Source organism: Penicillium coprophilum (assembly GCF_028826855.1).
Source record: "Penicillium coprophilum strain IBT 35676 chromosome Unknown utg000001l_segment0_segment0, whole genome shotgun sequence".
In the NCBI taxonomy this organism is placed as follows: Eukaryota; Fungi; Ascomycota; class Eurotiomycetes; order Eurotiales; family Aspergillaceae; genus Penicillium; species Penicillium coprophilum.
The window spans coordinates 836,604-855,891 of NW_026622720.1; the positions used below are offsets into that span (position 1 = coordinate 836,604).

Here is a 19,288-nt window from a genome sequence, read left to right on the forward strand (position 1 = left end):
TGTCATCGGAGATCCAATCATGTATTGTGATCCTGACTATACATCCTCATACCTAGGCGGACTATCATCGGTCAGATACCATCTGTCTGTCAGAATAGACCATAGATTAAAGATCAATGAAGTACCCCTGCAGAATGCGATAGGTTTTTTCCGATATGCTTTTCCACGTGGATGAAAATCGCCTAGTATGCAGCTTGACTTTCAGCTTTTCCACAATATCCTGGGATATGATAGGTGCCGTCGCTATATTAAGCCCTTGATCAAAGTCAAAGGCTACCGCGCAATGGCCGAGCTGAGCCGAGCTAGTCAGAGAACATTTCGGTCCCAACGGGCCTTCGCAAAGGACAGCCAATCAACCCCTACACAGTGGATCCGGATCGATCGAACGACATGCACAACTCGGTGCCGAATGGTACGAGATGGAGCCCGCAATTTCTTCGGGTCCAGTGAGCGTGCAGTTTTAGGCAGGTGTCTCGAGTCCCAAGGTTTTGCGCGGTAGGACATAGATTAATTAATCAAGGTAGAGATTAATTGAACCGTTTGGGTCATTTTTCAACACTTCTTTTTCCACCATGGTTTCTGAAGAACGCCACAAGTCTCAATAGTGCAGACCTGGTGGACGAAAGAAGATTAGTCTGAAGAGAAATGTCGACCGAAGCAGAGAGAAGCAGACTAAAATAGGCGCGTCGAGGAATTCGGAGATATGAAAACAGTGAAAAAAATGTCCTGGATGCGGGTTTATCGCCGATTAGTCACGCAATCACGGTATCGGCCGACCCACGCGAGGAGTATAACAGCACGAACTCCCCCGAACGATTAACCTTTCTGCCACATGGTTTGTTCGCGGGGATTCGAAAGATAATTCTCATCATGGCACCGTTAATTCAGACATTGGTGAGCGGTCTCGCTTTGGTGACCTCCGTTGTGGCTCAGGAGGCCGACAGCTTGGTCGACTCCCAGATCCTCACCGATCCCTACCTCTATGACTTCCCTCGTCTGGGTGGCGATGGTGCTGCGCAGTTCGCTATGCGACCCTGCCACGGCTTCAAGCTGGAGGAGGCTACAATTGATCAGATTCAGGCCGAGTTGGAGAGTGGCACTTTCACCGGCGTCCAGTTGCTGGAATGTTACATGGATCGTGTCCACCAGACCCAGCCTTACTTGAAGTATGTAATGGTTGATTTCTGTCATAGAATTGTTGACTAACAAGCTCGCTAGTGCTATCCTGCAAGTCAACCCGGATGCTTTCTCCATTGCACAGAAGCTCGATGCTGAGCGTGCTAATGGCATTGTTCGTGGTCCTCTCCACGGCATCCCCTTCATTGTCAAGGACAACATCGCCAGTAAGGATCGTATGGAGACTACTGCCGGCAGCTGGGCTCTGCTCGGCAACGTCGTACCCCGTGATTCTTACGTCGTCAACGGCATGCGTAAGGCCGGTGCTCTGCTGCTCGGCAAGGCTGCTCTGAGCGAGTGGGCCGACATGCGCTCCAACAACTACTCCGAGGGCTTCAGTGCCCGCGGCGGTCAGTGCCGCAGTGCTTACAACTTCACTGTTAACCCCGGTGGCAGCAGCACTGGCTCTGGTGTCGCCGTCGGCGCCAACCTGGTCCCCATTGCCCTTGGAACCGAGACTGATGGCAGTGTCATCAACCCCGCTCAGCGCAACTCGATTGTTGGAATCAAGCCCACTGTCGGTCTGACCTCCCGTGCCGGTGTCATCCCCGAGTCTGCCCACCAGGACACCGTCGGCACCTTTGGCAAGACTGTCCGTGATGCCGTCTACGCTCTCGATGCCATCTACGGTATTGACTCTCGCGACAACTACACCTCCGCCCAGGAGGGTCTCACCCCCGTCGGTGGGTACGCCCAGTTCCTGACCAACCAGACCGCTCTCAAGGGCGCCGTCTTCGGTATCCCCTGGGAGTCCTTCTGGGCCCTTGGCGACTCCGACCAAATCGCCCAGCTGGTCGAGCTGGTCGAGCTGATCGAGTCCGCTGGTGCCACCATCATCAACGGCACTGAACTGCCTCACTACAAGGAGATCGTTTCGCCCGATGGCTGGAACTGGGACTACGGTACTACCCGCGGCTACGCCAACGAGTCCTCCTACTCCTACATCAAGGTCGACTTCTACAACAACCTGCGCGACTACCTCTCCGAGGTTGAGAACACCAACGTCCGCTCCGTCGAGGATCTCGTCCAGTACAACATCGACAACTACGGTTCCGAGGGCGGTTTCCCCGGTATCCACCCTGCCTTCGGCTCTGGCCAGGACGGTCTCATCGCTTCCCTCGAGAGCAAGGGTATCATGGACGAGACTTACTTCCAGGCTTTGGAGTTCTGCCAGCGCACTACCCGTGAGGAGGGTATCGATGCCGCTCTCAAGCATGGCAACGTTACTCTCGATGGTCTCCTTGTGCCTCCCGATGTCGCTCAGAGCATTCAGATCGCTGCCCAGGCCGGATACCCCGTTATCACTCTGCCTGGTGGTGTCAGCGATGCCTCGGGCATGCCGTTCGGTCTTGCTATCATGAACACTGCCTTCTCCGAGCCTACTTTGATCAAGTACGCCAGTGCTATTGAGGATCTGAAGAAGAGCCGAGGCGCTAATGGTGAACGCGCACTCCCTAAGTGGCGTGGCTACCTGGAGCGTCCTCTGCCTGTCGCCTAGGCAATTTGAGTGTATTTTGTTTGAAAATGGTTATACATAGCTGATCATTTTTGCTTTTTGTTATATACCACACATGATTATATAGACTACACATTGTTAATGGATAGAATTCAGAGTCATCCCTTTTCTTTTTCCCCTATGGCTTTTCAATGAAACATGTATTTATTTACTTGATATTTCTCCAGCAAATCGCCGAAATTATCTCGAACAGGAGAGCTTCCGGTGGATCCCATCTGACAGCTGTTGTGGACCTACATGATCTTCACCTACGGAGTACAATTTAGGGTATGATTGCAAGAACACACCGCTGGAAGATCGACAGAATATCACCTCTTCGCCAAGACGGAGAAATTTCTCGATCTCACCCCATGGTACCCCATGACTCGGAATCTCTTCAGGACACAGACCTGCAAAAAGGAGGTCGAACTGGATCTCGGAGATAATTTTCATCCGAGTGAAGAGTCCACAAAGCTAAGCTTCATACAGATACGTGGGGTATCCAGATATGAAACATCTTCAGACACCGGAGTTGATCCTTTTAAGGCTGGTCTGATTTACACTCAACTTTAATGGGAATTGATGTGTATACCCTTCGGCCACGGAGGACTCTTGGTGCACGAATTATCCCAAAGTCACCCTATTGGTGTATATCTCTCACCCCTGACACCTGCAATTCTTCCGGAATTCCTCCCAGATGCACCTCTGCATGGCATGGCTGTTTTTCTCCGCAAAATTGTGGATTGCAGACAACCCACTTTATTGCTCGGACTGAAGGTCCACGTTTCTATGCCAGACTGAAGACTTAGGGTTTCGGTATCTCCTGGGTAAACGGAGATTAACCGCATTCTCAAACATGCCTGTCTTAGCTCGGAGCTATCTATAACCGATTGCTGATTCCTATATAAGATCACCTGCACCGCGCCCATGTTTTCTTCAGATCTCAACTCCTCCAACTTCCCCCAAAGCCCACCATGAAGATCGCAGCCATCATCGCAGCACTCGCAGTGCGAGCCGCTGCCGTCGGTGTCACCGGCGCAGCAGAGGGTTTCGCCAAAGGCGTCACTGGCGGTGGCTCTGCCACCCCCGTCTACCCCAGCACTACAGCCGAGCTGGTCTCGTACCTGGGTGACTCCTCACCCCGCGTGATCATCCTATCCAAGACCTTCGATTTCACCGGCACAGAGGGAACCACCACCGGCACCGGCTGCGCGCCTTGGGGTACAGCCTCAGCTTGCCAGGTCGCCATCAACCAAAACAACTGGTGCGGGAACTACGAGCCAAACGCACCCTCCACCCCTGTCAGCTAGTGCGTACAACCTCCCCAATTCTCTCCCCTCGTACTAACCCACTCTCCCAGTGACAATGCCGGCGTCCTCGGCATAACCGTCAAATCCAACAAATCCATCGTCGGCTCCGGCTCAAAGGGTATAATCAAGGGCAAAGGACTTCGAATCGTCAGCGGCGCGAACAACGTCATTATCCAGTGAGGAATACCCTGAACCTGAATATACAAAAGCCATTTTAAAACCTAACACCGCCAGGAACGTCGCTATCACCGACATCAACCCCAAATACGTCTGGGGCGGCGACGCAATCACCATCAACAACGCCGACATGGTCTGGATCGACCACGTCACGACAGCACGCATCTCGCGCCAACACATCGTCCTCGGCACCGAGGCCTCCAAGCGCGTCACTATTTCCAACAGCGTCATTGACGGCACCAGCACATACTCTGCTACCTGTAACGGCTACCACTACTGGGGTGTCTATCTCGACGGATCTAGTGACCTCGTTACCATGAAGGGTAACTACATTTTCCACACTAGTGGACGTGCGCCGAAGGTGCAGGGGAATACGCTTTTGCATGCCGTGAGTAGATTTCTCTCTTCTCTCTCCCTCCCTACCTGTTTCGCGGGGGCCAGTCTCTTTGAAACATCAAGAATACACACTAACACATAAACCAGGTCAACAACTACTGGTACCAGAACGTCGGCCACGCGTTCGAGATCGGCACGGGTGGATATGTCCTCGCTGAAGGCAATGTGTTCCAGAACATTGCTGCTGTTGTCGAGACGCCGATTTCCGGACAGTTGTTTACGTCGCCGGATACCAACACCAATGCAGTTTGCAGCACTTACCTTGGGCGGGCGTGTCAGACTAACGGGTTTGGATCGTCTGGATCGTTTAGTCGGGCTGATACCGGATTCTTGGCTAATTTCGCTGGGAAGAATATTGCCGCTGCGACAGCTTATACTTCTGTTGTTGCGAGTGTCAATGCTAATGCTGGACAGGGTAAGCTGTGAGGTGGGGAGTTGTGTTTGATATACTCCCGGGGATGGGGGTTATAATTGAGCATTGTCTGTCGTTTAAGCTTGTACTAAGGGTTCTATGTGATTTACTGGTCCTTTTGAGGGATTTTGCTCCAATAATTATTCATTGACAAGAAAGATAAGACGAGAACTAGAACTAGTTCAAGTTGATGGATGTACAAGTTGTGCTCAAGTCATAGGGCTGATAATGATAGTGATGTGCTTATGTCGCGAGTAATTTGCCAGAGGCGGGTGTGAATATGGTTCAATCAGTTGATGATGAAAAGGCCCGGTCCGGCGATAGTTGTCTTCGCCACGCTGTATGCATTTGGGAATGGCCCCTTTGTTGTAGTCACCGCAGCGATGGTCAGCCCGTTCAATTCATGTGCATCATAGGGGAACAAAGCCTTTGCGGTAATGGTGCCGTTCCCCTTCGAGACAACCTGGAGAGATTCCACAATCGGCAGATTCTGCTGGTTGATGTAAGTGAGCCATAGCGCGTCCTCCTCAATCTTGTCGGTATGGGCGAAAGAAACCTTGATGTTCCCGGTCTCCGCAGTAGGGCCTTGGATGACATTGAGAGGTGCGAAGGTTTTGAGCGGAATGGTGTCGATGTTGGGACAAGTACCGGGCACGGTGAAGCTCTGGATAGCAGTGAAGGCAAAGTTGAGATCAGTGGTTGTCAAGAAAGGCAGTTCACTAGGGACCTTGCCCTGCATGATACGGAACCAGCCCTGCTGTTCTCCCTCCTGGCCAATGACGGAGGAAATTGCGCGTGAGAGTCCAATGTCACCACCGATAGCAAATCTCTCGACAACATCCTGCAGGGTTCCCAAAACCACATCTGTGAAGGTAGTTGCAAGCATAATTGCCGCATCAAAGTTCTCAACGGGAAAGCTATAACGACAAGGCTCGATCGGGTCAATTCCAACATTAGCCAAGGCGTTGTTGGCGTCTAGGGCATGGAGCTCCTCTTGCTGCGTCAAATTAGCAAGTATCACCGAGCGACACTGATGGGGATATCGTCACGTACAGCCAGAATCACCTTCAGGCCATTCAAAACAAAGTTATAATCGCCTTCATTAGAGAAGCGATACCCCGGGGCCTTGTCAGTGATGTTTGCGATCAATTGATCGAAAAAGGCAACTTCAAACAACTCGTTGAATGCGATCAGCTTGAGATTGGCGATTCCTCCTTCGCTGATACCAGTAGGGGGAGGTCCATTTGGCAGAGTTCCGTGTGCATTTTGCTCAATTGTCTCCACTTCCCTTGGATCTGGATTAGGCATTCCATCCGGAAGAGGGCGAGCGGACACATTCAGAAACGGAGCGGCGAAAGTCAAGTGGGCCATGCCCAGAAGGGCAGTAATATAGAAGTGCATAATGTTTCAAAAAGGATGTGGAGTGAGTGAAGCTGGTATCAATGTGTTATTATAGCGAGTTGATGGGCGAGAGAGTGGAAGATGAAGTGACGAAGTCGGGAAGTATGGCAATTCATCAAGGGAAGGAACAGCCATCTACTTGTCTATTTGCACTTTGACTCTTCGACTATCTCTTCCAGGGGACTTCATGCGCGTCTACGAAAAATGACGTCTATTCTGGTCAGCACTTGGTCCTCTCCTATTCATGGTGATATCTGCTTCAGATTTATTCACTCAAAGAATTACCAAACGAAGCTCAACGTTTGCTGAATTCACCTCGCGGTTCCCTCACCCGGGAAGAAAAATTAATATGTATCTAAACCAAGACAATTTGGGTATTGCCTACGTTTAGTTGGGAGCTTTCTGCAAGGTTATGCTTGAATCGCACGAAAGATCTATTGGCAGTTTTTCCAGAAAGGTTGAGATCCGGGGAGTTTGGGCTCTCCGGTACTCTCCTGTAATCACATAACACGATATGTATTCCAAGACCTCCAAGGGGGTCTGCTGTTACCACACGGTCTATTGAGTCCTTCCCTGGGAAAGTAAAACAATGTATGCTATGAGTGGTAAGATCCGAACAGCTCTGTACATCCAGCAGTGGGCTCCTTGACCAACTGGGGTGAGGTATTTTACGCTTTTAATATCATTCTATGCCAAGTAGATCAATTATAACGTAGAATCACGTCAATCATTATCAATTTAATTCAGGCTGAGTAACAAGCAAGTATGCGTGGCGCATGGATATCTTTTCACAACAAACAACATTGAAAGGAACACTCAAGCACGTTCCCGGTACTCAGGCGACTCCTTCTCCGTGACTGCAATCTCCTTCTCGACCTGCTGGAGATCAACATGCGCCACATCGGCATCTTCACCATCGAAGATCTTAGCCAGCTCCTCGAGAGTGGGACCCCGAGTCTCAACGTAGAAGAAGTAGACGAAGCAGAGCTCGATGAAGATCCAAATCGTGTAGATCATCGACAGATTCCAGTGGTGAGGAAGGTTCTCCCATGCAATCGGATTGGTATAACTAGGATGGTCAGCCTGGTCCAAAGAATAAGAATCAATATTGGGGGCAACTCACTTTCCAAGAACCAGAGATGCCTGCACCGTCAGGTTCATAATCATAACACCCTTGGCGCGCAGGCGGTAGGGCAGAATCTCGATCGAGTAGGCGACGAGCAGACCTGACCAGGCAATGGCGTAGAACACAGCGAAGAGCCAGACGAAGACGACTTGGGGGTAGCCGGTCTTGGCAACATCTCCGGTCTTCTCGAAGACGGAGGAAACGACAGTCCATGCGAGGAACATAAGAACCATGCCTGCGAAGAGAAAGTCAGTAACACGGTAAATTTATCACGGATGTGTTTGGCACGTACCGACTGTGGAAACCAGGAAAAGAGGTCGGCGACCAACTCGGTCAACGAAGAATGCACTGGAAACACTGACAACCAAACTGAGTAGAGTTTGTCCACCATTGAGCTATAAATCGTCAGTGAGGAGCCATTTGACAGGACGCAGGGGGAAACGAACAGGAATCTTCTTGGTTTGTTCGGTGATACCCATGCTGTTGTAGATCAAATTGGTGTAGTTGCTGAACAAGGCATTGCCACTGTATTGGGAAATGACTCCCAGAGAAATCAAAAGTGCCAAACGGTAACGGTTACCCCTGGTCTTGCAGAAGTCCAAGTAGCTGCTGTTCTTCTGGTACCGCATCTCCAAGTTGATGGTCTCCTTAATCTCGCGGTACTCGAATTGAACGGTGGCGTTGTTCTGATCTCCATTTCCGTGATAGTACGCGAGGATGTCCAATGCGTCCTCGTATCGCTCCTTAGAGACAAGCCAACGGGGAGATTCCGGGACCCCTTAGAATGGTCAGCGTGGATACAGTCGATTGCAAGGAAATGAGAACTCACAATAGATGAAGACAATCTGAATGACGGCGGGGAGGACTTGGAGAAGGGTCAAACTGCGCCATGACCAATCGTTGGGGATATACATGGTTCCCCATGCAAGCCAAGCGACGACTAGACTCGGTCAGCACAACGTCTGGAGACGGGTCGGACGAAGACATACGGAGTGCACCCAGATTCCACAAGCAGTTATAAATGGAGGTAACCTTTCCACGGTGTTGGGGGTGGCAGATTTCAGACAGAAGAACTGGGGATGCCATCTGCGCCAGACTGTTTCCGAAACCGAGGAGCAATCGACCAGCGACGTACACTACGGAGAATTAGCAGAAGTTAAAATGTGAGTATATGAGATGGTAACACTTACTTCCATAATTTGTGCAGAATGCACCGAGCAAGCCACCGAGAATCATCAAGACACATCCAATCGCGATGGGAATCTTGCGACCCCATCGATCAGCGATGAAGGGGCTGGTCAAGTCAGCGAGTTTCCATGATATTTTGATGCTGGCTGACTTACACGAAAGGGAAACTGGCAAGACTACCAATCTGGTAAATTGCATTCATTAATCCCAGCTGAGCGCCATTGGGATGATCGAAGTACACCTGCCACGAATCCAAATTTTGGGAGGTGTTAAGCATCATTCTACACTCCAGTCAGCTCTATACATGTTCATTCACAAAGTTCTCTGAGCCTTACCCATCGTATCCAGTAGTAGCAGAAGCGACACAAAGAACAGCGGCCCAGAAGTAGAGTTTGCGCAGACCAGGCTCTTGCCACCAGTTAACTTTGTCCAATTCAGGCTTTGCAGCATGAGTCGCGTCCAAATCGGACTGCAGAGTCGAAGCTCCTACAGCGATACCCATGATGTCGGTAGAGTCTGCTTAGACAAAGTGTATGAAGTATATGCAAAAAGTGGGGATGTCCACCAAGCTTGCGACACAAAACAAAGGAATGCAGAGGCAGGGGACTCCTCGGAGGTTTTAAGCAATTCAGATTTGCCATCCTCCGATATTTCAAGGTTGATATTAACCGGCTAATAGGAGAATTGATGCCTTGGCTGAGCTGCAGCTCTCCCCGGTTTTCAATTGAAACACATACTGGAAAAAATAGCAATAAAGAAATTCCAGTGTTTTTTCATGACGCTAGGACAGATTCTGCGCAGCGCCGGCACTAGAAAATGCCTATTCATGCACAGACTAGCCAGGTTGGTGGCCTGGCAGACCGACCTTGCCCTATGGGGAAGTGCTGGTAGAACAAAAACGTTCCATTCCCGGGTCTAAGGTCTAAGTATCTGGCCCAGGCTAATTCCATGGGATCCACAACTTACTGCAGAGCTATGATTGGAGCTGAATGAGCCACTACAGGCAAGTCGTGTGGTCAAGATTACCCTCGCTTATTTGGGTACCGCGTGTTGTTAGGGACCCTGTCTTTGGATGTGAGACGAAATTCATTCTTCCCCACAAATGTGTGGATTGGACGGCCCGGGGCCCACAAATTGATAAACCTGGAGAAGGGCAAATGCATCTAATGCACATCCCTCCGTGTTCATTGAGGTGTTAGCTTGGGTCTGTTCTTGATCAAGGTTTTGAATGCTTCCTGTTGAGGGGTTTCTGTATGTCAAACACCTTCATGGTCCAAATTTTCCTCCGTGCCGGATTAAGTGACCATATTAGCCTGGACGCCACCTGACGGGAAATGAAGTAGTTTGAGTGGTATGAGTGGTGGTGCCAAGACGCGCAAGGGAAGTTGGTGCGAAGTTGGGGGAGCATTCTTCATTTGCGGGGGAAAATGCACTATGGACTTGACTCTTTAGCCGGCAGACAGATCTTGGCAACGCCATTTATTAGGCAAATTATTGGCATGAAATCTTGTTCAGCTTCAAGCAAACGCCTGATCTCGAACAAGGAAATACATGTGAGGATCAAATAACAGTGTGTATAAATCGGAGTTCACCGCTTTCTTCTCCAGTGAAGTGACCGCCTCAGATCAAGTAGAGACAGAACCGCCTCTTATTGGTCCGATTGAATTGTCGGCAGAACCAGGGACGGCAGTTACACAACAAATAGAAGCCGCGTTGCTCAAGTAAGTAACTGCCACTATTGCAACTATTCATACTGTTTTAGAAGATGGACTCATGCTGTCTCCTTCAGGAGCCTCAGCTAAAATGACAGCTAACTCCAGCTACAAGCTCTCACAAGAGCAAATTGATCATTTCATGAGATATGGATACGTGCGTCTACCAGAGTGTTTCTCCCGGGAGAAAGCAGCCGAGTGGGCAGGCGATGTGTGGACTAGACTCGGTGTATCACCAACGGATAAGTCCACATGGACAACCGAAGTTACCCATATGGGAGACACCAAGGAAGAACCGGTCAGGACCTTTGCCCCCAAGGCATGGGCGGCCATCTGCGAGCTTCTCGGAGGGGGAAGACCGCGTGGCACCGGAATCGGCCACTTGGAACGATGCATTGATCGTAAATCTCGGCTCCCCCGAGTCCGAGGGTACTTGGCCCCATCCTGCTGATCTGCCGGGGTGGCATGTGGATGGCGACTTCTTTACCCATTTTCTTGATTCGCCCGAACAGGCCCTGCTCGTTATACCGCTATTTACCGACATCCAGGATCGTGCAGGTGGAACTATGATCTGCCCTGAGGCGATGAAATTTGTTGCCCAGCATCTGGTATGTGATCAGGGCCCTGTTCCAATTTCCCATGTTTCTGATTCAATTCTCTAGTACAATCATCCTGAGGGCGTGACACCGTACATGTATCCCCGTGGCCAAAAGCCCGTTGAGAACCCCAGTGATACACCCTTTTACTCGGATATCATGAAGAAATGCACCGACTTCCACGAAATGACTGGTGAAGTGGGCGACGTGATTCTTCTCCATCCTTTCATGTGTCACTCGATTTCTGTCAACAGCCTGAGACATCCCCGGGTTATTACCAACCCTCCAGTGGCCTTGAAACAGCCATTCAAGTTTGACCGGGATGATCCTTCCAAATACAGTCTCGTGGAGAAGAAGACACTAGAGATGCTTGGCAAAGACAGGCTGTCTGGCTGGAAAATCCAAGGGAAGCGAGAGTTCGTTGTTCCTCCGAGGCTAAGGGGTGAAAGCCGATCGAGCGAGAGTAAGATAGAAAAACTTGCGAACATCACCGGACAAGCCATGCCAGCCGCCTGATTACCTTAGCCGAGATGCCGTGTCTTATTCCTACGCCAAATTAGCCTTTAGCCTGAAATCCGAGATATTCTTACCAGAGTTCAATAGACTGACTCCTTATCCTTAAATTGACAATAAGCTCATTATACTCTATCGGGTTAGCCGAGCGTGTTATTCTGAGACATGGGGCGACAAAGGTGGTAATTCCAATGACCTTCAATTCTGACATGTCTACTATTCACATGACTTTTTTCCGCCACAGGAAACAAGACGAAATTCCCCCCTAGGACAGCCACGCCGGTAGTAAGGTCCCAGATCGCTTGAAATGCCGCAACCGAAACAATTGTGACCGCCTCTCTCTGTTTACTTGTCATGCTCACATCCTTCACCAGAATGAGATATCCATTGGCAGAGTTCACCATGTCTCGCTTTAGGTCAACACTTGCAAGTCCATTGCCAAAGAAGTTCAAGAACATGACTCCTCCAACAGGGACCGCAACAGCCATACCCCAAGCTCGCATGTAATATGACATGGTTGTTGGCAAGGTCGACGGGGAACACTCACCGTCCCTGGGCAGATTCTGGATGCGAACATTATAACTCGCAAGCAACAGACCATGCCCAAGACCTGCTGTAAACAGCAAGAAAACCCACGCCACAGTTGGCGTGGAGCTATCCAAGAGAATAGAGCATCCACTCGCAAGGGAAGTCAAGATCCAACCACTAGAGATGATCCACTGGGTACATCCCAACTCTTTCGCGAGAATGATACCGACCACGGTGGCCGGCACACAAGCAATCCCAATCATGGCTAGTAGGGTGAGACCTGACAAGGTGGCGGACATATAATGAGTGGACATGAAGTACAACGGGAAGAACTGTAACTGAGCAAAGACCTAGGATGGTATGTCAGACAACACATATCAAATGCAAGAAAAACCTCTACTAACCACAAAGCCATGCAAAAAGCATCCTAGATGTGTCATCACCATAACCCTCGATCGAAATACCCTCCTCCCAAACTGGGGATGCAGCGCCCACTTGGACTCCCAAAAGAGAAGTGCAAGAAGAATGATAGCGCCCAACACAAGAGGCACAATTGTCTGCCAATCCCTCCAGCGGTACAAGCTCCCACCCCAAGAAAGACCAACCAGCATAGTCCCAAGGCCCAAAAACGCCAAGGTAGCACCCGACCAATCCAAAATGCGCAACTTGCGCAGCGGGATATGTTTCAGCGCGCGAAGATCCACGGCAAATGGAATAGCTAGTAGACCAAGCGCGCAGAAAATAAAGTTGAAATAAAATGCCCACCTCCATTTAGCATTATCGACAAACAATCCTCCCATGATTGGACCCAAGATGCCGCCACACATGCGCGTAAGCAGGATATAGCATGAATACCGTGAGTGAATAGATTCAGGCGCCGTCTCGGTCATTATCACGAAGCACAAGCTCATTGCGCCGCCGCCGCCGATACCCTGAATCATGCGGCCGATTATAAGTTCCACAAGACTCATAGAGCCACAGCAGATGCCCGTGCCGATAGTTGCAAGGACTACGGCAATGATCCATACAGGTCCATGGCTGAAGACTTCGCTCATCATTGTGAAGTAAAGTTGGCTGCTTGCGCCGAAAAGCAGGTATACCGTGTTGACCCAGAATGTGCTTGCTAGTGGCTTTGCGAATGTGTTTGCCAAGTTCTGATTTGAGTCTCTGGTTAGTTCTGTTATGGATTTAAATAGCAATCGGAGATTGACACACAGGTAGGGCTGGGATCAAAATAGTCCCGTTGAACGAATCCATCATCGTCAGGATAACGATACAGATAAAAACTAGCCATTCCCGCACTTCGAATGTTCTTCGTTGTTCGTCGAACGAGGGTTCGCTTTCGAATAGTTGAATTGAGCTTCCCAATGCTGGGTTGTGCATCATACCGTCCACGCTTCGGACGCTGTCCGGTACGCCGAAGTTGATTTTAGACTCATTATCGTAGATTTCTTCTGCTATTGAACGGCGTCCCATTTGAGTTGATACTGGCTGCCGAAAGGCTCCTCAAAGTATATACTTGTCGCTAAACTGGCGTTCCTCTCGAGAATCGGCACACTGTGGTATCCGAGGTTGATTGCGGCATCAATCAAAAGTCAACGTCGATTCTCGGAAAAAGTTCCATAGCTAGCATGGCGGAGCTACCCCCAGAAACGTGGGATGGAAGAGCTGCAGTCATTGGAAGTCATAGGAACTCCCCCCTGCCCCTTGGTCATTGGGAAACATACAATGGGCCCAGTTTAGGAGGGTTCCACAAAACAAGGGATACGTAGTAAGTGCATTGCAATTGGTCCGCGATATACCCTTTTGCTATTGAAACCCTCTATGGGGAATATCACAGCCAGATCCCTAGGAATGATGGGTTATAAAGGGCGAAGGACTCCAACACGGTTGGCATTCCAGCCTCCCTACTCCTTCCTTTCTTAGCTGTCGTGATCACGGTGCAAGCATTCCGTGCATAATGTAAGGAGAATTGTTGCATGAACTCAGCTTAAAATATCTTGCAATGGTATCCTCAAGTTGTATCACGAATCTGATGTTTGAAATTGGAATTGAGGAGGAGCATGCACAATATATATTTCTAGGAAAACGCTAGAAAATACTTCGACCACGAGTTCTATTCACTAGCAGGATAGATGCAGAGAGATAAAAGCACTAATAATTCAGTGATTTTCATAGCAACACACTGAGAAATGAGGTCTTATCAACATCTCGCTCACTAGAGGCATTAGTCATGTGTATAAATGCCCACGACCGACTGTGTCTAATTCCACCCTACTCGCATCGGCTACTCACCATAGGGGTGCTGCGATCCCCCTTCGACCAAATCTACGGATGATTGGGGATCGGATCAATAAAATCCCAAAATTCTTGGTTGATTCTACCATTTGGTCCAATGGGAAATTCGCAGGACTACCTAGGTAGAATATGGCCTAGATGATAAAGAAATTGGAAAAAACTACTGACATCAAACAAACCATTGATTCATTCAAATTGAACATGATCCCGCCACTCTCGGACATGTTCAAATTTTTGACGAGTTGTCTCTTCTTGATCCGACGAGCTGGCCCCGCTAGACCCGTCATCGTCATCTCTATAAATCAAAAATTCCAACCATTCGTGCTTCCAGAGAACCTTTTCTTCTGTCCTGATACCTTCGGCGAAATAAGTCCAAGAAAACAAGTTTCGTGTAGCGATTTGGGAAACAGTGTCGTCAAGCTGTTCTTCAGTATTGGGATGCACGAGGCTCGCCCCGATTCCGAACGGACTTGTTATGACAGTGGCTGGCGATATCGACGGGAATGGATGAGCCTTCGATGCCGAAGTTCTTGATTGTGACCCGTAGGACAAGCCAAAATCAATAATGTCTTTTCCACCTTGACAAAGCCAATTCCAAGAGTGATATTCTGGCCGATGGTCACACAGCAAATGCAGTCTAACGCCAAGAGATGTGTCTTGGACATTCACTAAGCCAAAGGGAGGGTATGGAGAGAGTGGTGGATTTCCATACGCCTGTGAGTCCTCATCCGTGACGAATAGGAGACGAAATTCATCTTCTCGTAGAATCATATCCACGCCATGAATATTCTGAACTGGCGCAGGGCGATGAAACTGAGGGTCCATGAATGATTGAGGCGATGAAGTCCAAGCAACAGCCTCTAAACACACCATTGGTAGGAATGTCCTCGAGACTTCAAATATCCGGGGCAGAAGGCCTGTAATTGCAGCACCTAGCCATAGAGAAGCTATATTCGGGCTGCGTTGAGACATGGCACAGATTAGGGGATGGAAACTTTTCGATTGAATGAACGAGCAGAGGATTTCTTTCATGGGCGTTAGCCACTGACTGGCTAGGTTGCATGGGATACCTGGTTCCCAAACAGAGCTTAATAGGCACGATGCAACGAGGCCTGAAGTACATGACAAAGTCATGAAATGGGGAAGCTCGTTAATGGTTGGTATTTGATTGGCATATATCAACTCAGTGTTCTGTCGTGAGCTGGGCCTACTGATAGGTTTAGGCAAGTTGATAGAAGCACCAAATCGGTTGTGAGATGGCAATGTGAGTGCAGCAGCGAATGCAGCAACGAATTGATCGAAAGCATCATGAATTCGGGCAAAATTGCAAAGGTATGTATAGGCTTCTGCTGCAGACGGTGGCTCAAAGACGGATATAGAAGATGGAATATATGCGCAATGATTCAATCTGAATAAACTGCTGTCCAAATGACACTCCCATGGCGGATAGTACTGTTTACCATCTCGAGCAAGAATCGCTTCCCAGCCACGTCCATTTGCAAGTATTGCAGCCCACCATCGAACTTCAATCATGCTCTTACTTCCAATATCAAGATCAAAGTAGTTCCCAGGCTGATCTACATCACGCCTATCCCATTGTGCACGATTGGTGGTATACACAACTTTATCATCCGTTCTCTGACGTAGCTCTATCATCCGCGCGGAAAGGACGTATGACCAGCCAAGAAGAAACACACAGAGGTAGTTACACACAGGTTCTTCAAGTGGTTCAAACCCAGTCCATTCCGGGATATATTCTGCTGATAACGTGCATGTGCTCAAACGAGAGTTCGCAATAAAGACGTTTCGCGATAGGTTCTTTTTGAAATGCGATAACTCGCAAGTATGTCTTCGGAGATTACCAGCCGGCAAGATTGACCATTTTGAGTAGCCTTCTAAAGACAAATGACGCTTTCCGGCACATTCTATGGCCCCGGTGGACTGGGGGATTGAAGGTGTTTTATTGAGGAGAGATTTCACATTGCTGCAGGAAAAGGGCAAGCTGTTTAGCGACTGAGCCGAGGATAGTAGGTTACGCCAGTTTAACTGAGAATGAGTCAAAGTCTTGGATGAAAGGAGCATTTCGGGGCGCAGTAAGTCATGATCGTTGGGATCCATAATGACTTGAGATCAACGTCGGGACTATGCAGGTGGCAGGGTTCTGCTCTAGTGGTGTGTCGGATATAGAGAATGTTTCTGAAAAGACATCTTAAACCGACCCAATTATAATGCTCAAAATATAAGGGAGAGAAGATTTTAAAAGAGTGCGTACTGGAGACGGTGAGGATGCTCACGTGGATCAACCGACACGACCATGAGCTTAATTTCCACGCAAAACCATGCTCTTTGGTTCTCTCCCAGACTATGTAAACAATACATCGCGCTACTAATCAATTCCATACGCGAGACCAGAGAACACGCCACTGAAGAATATCGTATAATCGACGTTCTGTGGAGGAGGTGGGGGGCAGGTTCGCATTAGCCATAACTCTGGCCGGCGAGAGGCTGGTTTAGAAACCCGCAGTAGAAAATCTGTCGATTCGCCGCGGTGGAATACACTGCAAGATTTCCGTTTTCGAGTCTTACGGTAGGTTTGATGGATCCCACCCGACTCAAGAACAGTGCAAGGGCTGTTCTCTTGGCAACTAGAGCAGATATACTTATCCTTATCAAAATGCATGCTTGAGGACTGCTCTGCACATTCCATATGTGACCACCCATAGCAGTCCAAGCAGTAGACCCCAGGGCCATCCTGTATCTTCCGCTTGCCGCAGCATGGTATTGAGAGGGGTGATTTGTGTATTGTGATGTTACATATTTGGGGGATGGAAGAGTAATACCATTGCTCAACCAGAGAAGACGCCTGCGCCATGGAGATCAGATCCCTCGGCGTGAATGTTTTCAGAACCGTGTCAAAAACCTCCATGGGTATTTTGGCTGCCCAAGATTCCGTCGACTTCGCCGAAGATCCAGTCCAGTGAGTGGAAGTGAACAAATAGGCCAAAATCTTGAAACCCGGAGAGCAAGACAATGCCGAGGCATTGGTAACCAGGGGAATAGGGGAAGAATGAAGTAAATTCCCGTCGTCAATCTTGAAAAGTGAGATATGCCTTATGGAAATGGCTATCCCCACTATGGGCTGAGCGACCCTGGCGTCGTTGTCAACGCGGGACAAATATTCATTTGCTTTTGCAGCAACAGAAGTGCCAATTTCCTCAGTATTGCAACATATGACCAGATATTTGTGGAACCAGAATACTTTTTCAATAGCCGCTTTCCATTGTGGAAGGGAGGAAAATGTGATCGGCAGGTCCTCAGTATCGGCATTCCTGACCTCAAAGTCCCATGCCGCGATACGCAATATTCCAATAGCAAGGGCAGAGAAAATGGGAAAGGACGTTTTCCAGGTCGGAATGTCGTCGAAATAAAACCGCCACGTGAAAACAAAGTCCGTAAACAGTTGAAATTGTAGCTCGTTTAACGGCGCAGGGATACTGGGGGTGATTCCGAATAATTTCAATAGATGGTGCACATCGGTTGCGCCATTCAAATCACTCAATGAGTATTCTTTGTATTTGGACACTACCACCATATCATCAAGGAGTGTTTCTATTGTGCTGAGCGATGTCTCTCGGATACTGGCCAACGTCGCCCGTCGGACTCTCCGGTGTAGAGTCCCATTCACCCCTGGCCACTGGGTGACTGTAAAATGACCAGCATCTTCATCAATGGTATAGACATAATCAAGTTCAATATGAAGCGGTGTTGGGAACGGAACAGTTTCCAACTTGACTTTGTCGGATCTCGAAAGAATTTGGTGGATAGTGTACAATGTTGTTCGCGTGTCTGGGGATGAAGACCGTCCACGAGGAGGGTGGAACCAACGATACCATTTCCCTATATGAGTATTAACTTTGAGTTGTGATTGCAAGAAGCCCGCATACCATCGAAATGTAAGTTCCAAAGTCCTCTGGTTACCATCGCATCGAGGTGTCAAATTACAGGATAGGGGTAACGTAGCTCTCAGTGACCTGCAGGCTTGTCGACACAATCGTCACGTGAACTTGTTTGCGAGTCCACTATCGACTCAAGTTGCTCTCTTTCTCTTCTTTTCTCCAATCTCGATAGCCAGTGTTGCGTTGATTTCTTTAGCTCCTAGAGTACCCGCAATTTTGGTGGGTCCAGGATTCTCCACTCGGCTTGCTATGAACCATGTCCGCGATTCCAGCTGGGGCTCTAGGAAGACTATTTAAACGAGCTTCTACCGTGGAAAACCAAAACACAGCCGCCTACCAACTTGAACGAGTTATGCGAGAAAATTTCCACCAGGTTTGTTGCGTTGTACCGTGGCACGTACAAGAGCGACTCCGATTGGAAGAAATTTATACGTCAATACCTTCAGCCAGTGAAAACCAGCTGAAAAAGAACAATGGTCTAGATGTACTCAGTCGCTTTAGGCCGACGGTAGTTGAGGACCCGTGCTTCGACGGCACTTCTCCTTCGCTATTTGACCGTACTTCAACCAGTGGGTGGCTACTGCGCCCCAGAAAGAACACAGCATGTGCCCGGAGACGGGGCTGCCCATGGACTCAGGCCGTTACCTGTTCTGCATTATGGTCGATGAAGAACTGGTGCAGTAATTTATTAATCGCCCGGTTGATATGGACGAGGGCAATGGCGAGTGTGATCACTCAGCCTTCGTTACACTCGTGGGTGCGTATTGGTATCAGAACCAGATGACGGTTGATGATGAGGAGATGGAGCAATACAGTGCTGTTCACGAGGCGGAGGCTTATAATGCAGTCAATGGTTGTACTGAGTGGGACGTGGGATGTACGAGAGTGCATAACAAGGTCCATTTAAGAGGGTATGTGATGATAAACGATATGCTCGACTGGCAATTGCATTATCGTCGTGTCCCTGAGATGGGACTATTTTACTAGAGCATTCCTAACTTTAT

The 19,288-nt window shown here is 49.0% G+C and overlaps 8 protein-coding genes across 8 annotated transcripts; 4 read left to right on the forward strand and 4 right to left on the reverse strand.

Annotated features, from left to right (window-relative positions):
- Positions 1 to 870: 870 nt before the first annotated feature.
- N7500_000309 (putative amidase) lies at positions 871 to 2,674 on the forward strand (the record flags this gene model as incomplete). The annotated part of the gene is made up of 2 exons (XM_056671455.1): positions 871 to 1,166; positions 1,219 to 2,674. The coding sequence occupies 2 exons, from the start codon at positions 871 to 873 to the stop codon at positions 2,672 to 2,674; spliced, it is 1,752 nt and encodes a 583-aa protein (XP_056537028.1).
- A 971-nt stretch (positions 2,675 to 3,645) lies between these two features.
- Positions 3,646 to 4,980, forward strand: N7500_000310 (polysaccharide lyase family 1 protein; the record flags this gene model as incomplete). The annotated part of the gene is made up of 4 exons (XM_056671456.1): positions 3,646 to 3,980; positions 4,032 to 4,157; positions 4,216 to 4,546; positions 4,642 to 4,980. The coding sequence occupies 4 exons, from the start codon at positions 3,646 to 3,648 to the stop codon at positions 4,978 to 4,980; spliced, it is 1,131 nt and encodes a 376-aa protein (XP_056537029.1).
- A 275-nt stretch (positions 4,981 to 5,255) lies between these two features.
- N7500_000311 (putative sexual development protein (LsdA)) lies at positions 5,256 to 6,367 on the reverse strand (the record flags this gene model as incomplete). Its single annotated transcript, XM_056671457.1, has 2 exons — positions 5,256 to 5,963; positions 6,020 to 6,367. The coding sequence occupies 2 exons, from the start codon at positions 6,365 to 6,367 to the stop codon at positions 5,256 to 5,258; spliced, it is 1,056 nt and encodes a 351-aa protein (XP_056537030.1).
- An 816-nt stretch (positions 6,368 to 7,183) lies between these two features.
- On the reverse strand, positions 7,184 to 9,183 carry N7500_000312 (putative MFS hexose transporter; the record flags this gene model as incomplete). The annotated part of the gene is made up of 9 exons (XM_056671458.1): positions 7,184 to 7,436; positions 7,491 to 7,728; positions 7,786 to 7,888; positions 7,940 to 8,271; positions 8,323 to 8,433; positions 8,483 to 8,629; positions 8,684 to 8,787; positions 8,837 to 8,962; positions 9,017 to 9,183. 9 exons carry the CDS (start codon positions 9,181 to 9,183, stop codon positions 7,184 to 7,186), a joined length of 1,581 nt encoding a protein of 526 aa, XP_056537031.1.
- Positions 9,184 to 10,484: 1,301 nt separating this feature from the next.
- N7500_000313 (uncharacterized protein) lies at positions 10,485 to 11,505 on the forward strand (the record flags this gene model as incomplete). The annotated part of the gene is made up of 3 exons (XM_056671459.1): positions 10,485 to 10,691; positions 10,744 to 11,001; positions 11,056 to 11,505. The coding sequence occupies 3 exons, from the start codon at positions 10,485 to 10,487 to the stop codon at positions 11,503 to 11,505; spliced, it is 915 nt and encodes a 304-aa protein (XP_056537032.1).
- A 137-nt stretch (positions 11,506 to 11,642) lies between these two features.
- Positions 11,643 to 13,506, reverse strand: N7500_000314 (uncharacterized protein; the record flags this gene model as incomplete). Its single annotated transcript, XM_056671460.1, has 3 exons — positions 11,643 to 12,380; positions 12,435 to 13,184; positions 13,246 to 13,506. 3 exons carry the CDS (start codon positions 13,504 to 13,506, stop codon positions 11,643 to 11,645), a joined length of 1,749 nt encoding a protein of 582 aa, XP_056537033.1.
- Positions 13,507 to 16,714: 3,208 nt separating this feature from the next.
- Positions 16,715 to 18,309, reverse strand: N7500_000315 (PHD finger domain-containing protein; the record flags this gene model as incomplete). Its single annotated transcript, XM_056671461.1, has 2 exons — positions 16,715 to 18,225; positions 18,273 to 18,309. The coding sequence occupies 2 exons, from the start codon at positions 18,307 to 18,309 to the stop codon at positions 16,715 to 16,717; spliced, it is 1,548 nt and encodes a 515-aa protein (XP_056537034.1).
- Positions 18,310 to 18,989: 680 nt separating this feature from the next.
- N7500_000316 (uncharacterized protein) lies at positions 18,990 to 19,271 on the forward strand (the record flags this gene model as incomplete). Its single annotated transcript, XM_056671462.1, has 1 exon — positions 18,990 to 19,271. The coding sequence occupies one exon, from the start codon at positions 18,990 to 18,992 to the stop codon at positions 19,269 to 19,271; it is 282 nt and encodes a 93-aa protein (XP_056537035.1).
- Positions 19,272 to 19,288: the final 17 nt, after the last annotated feature.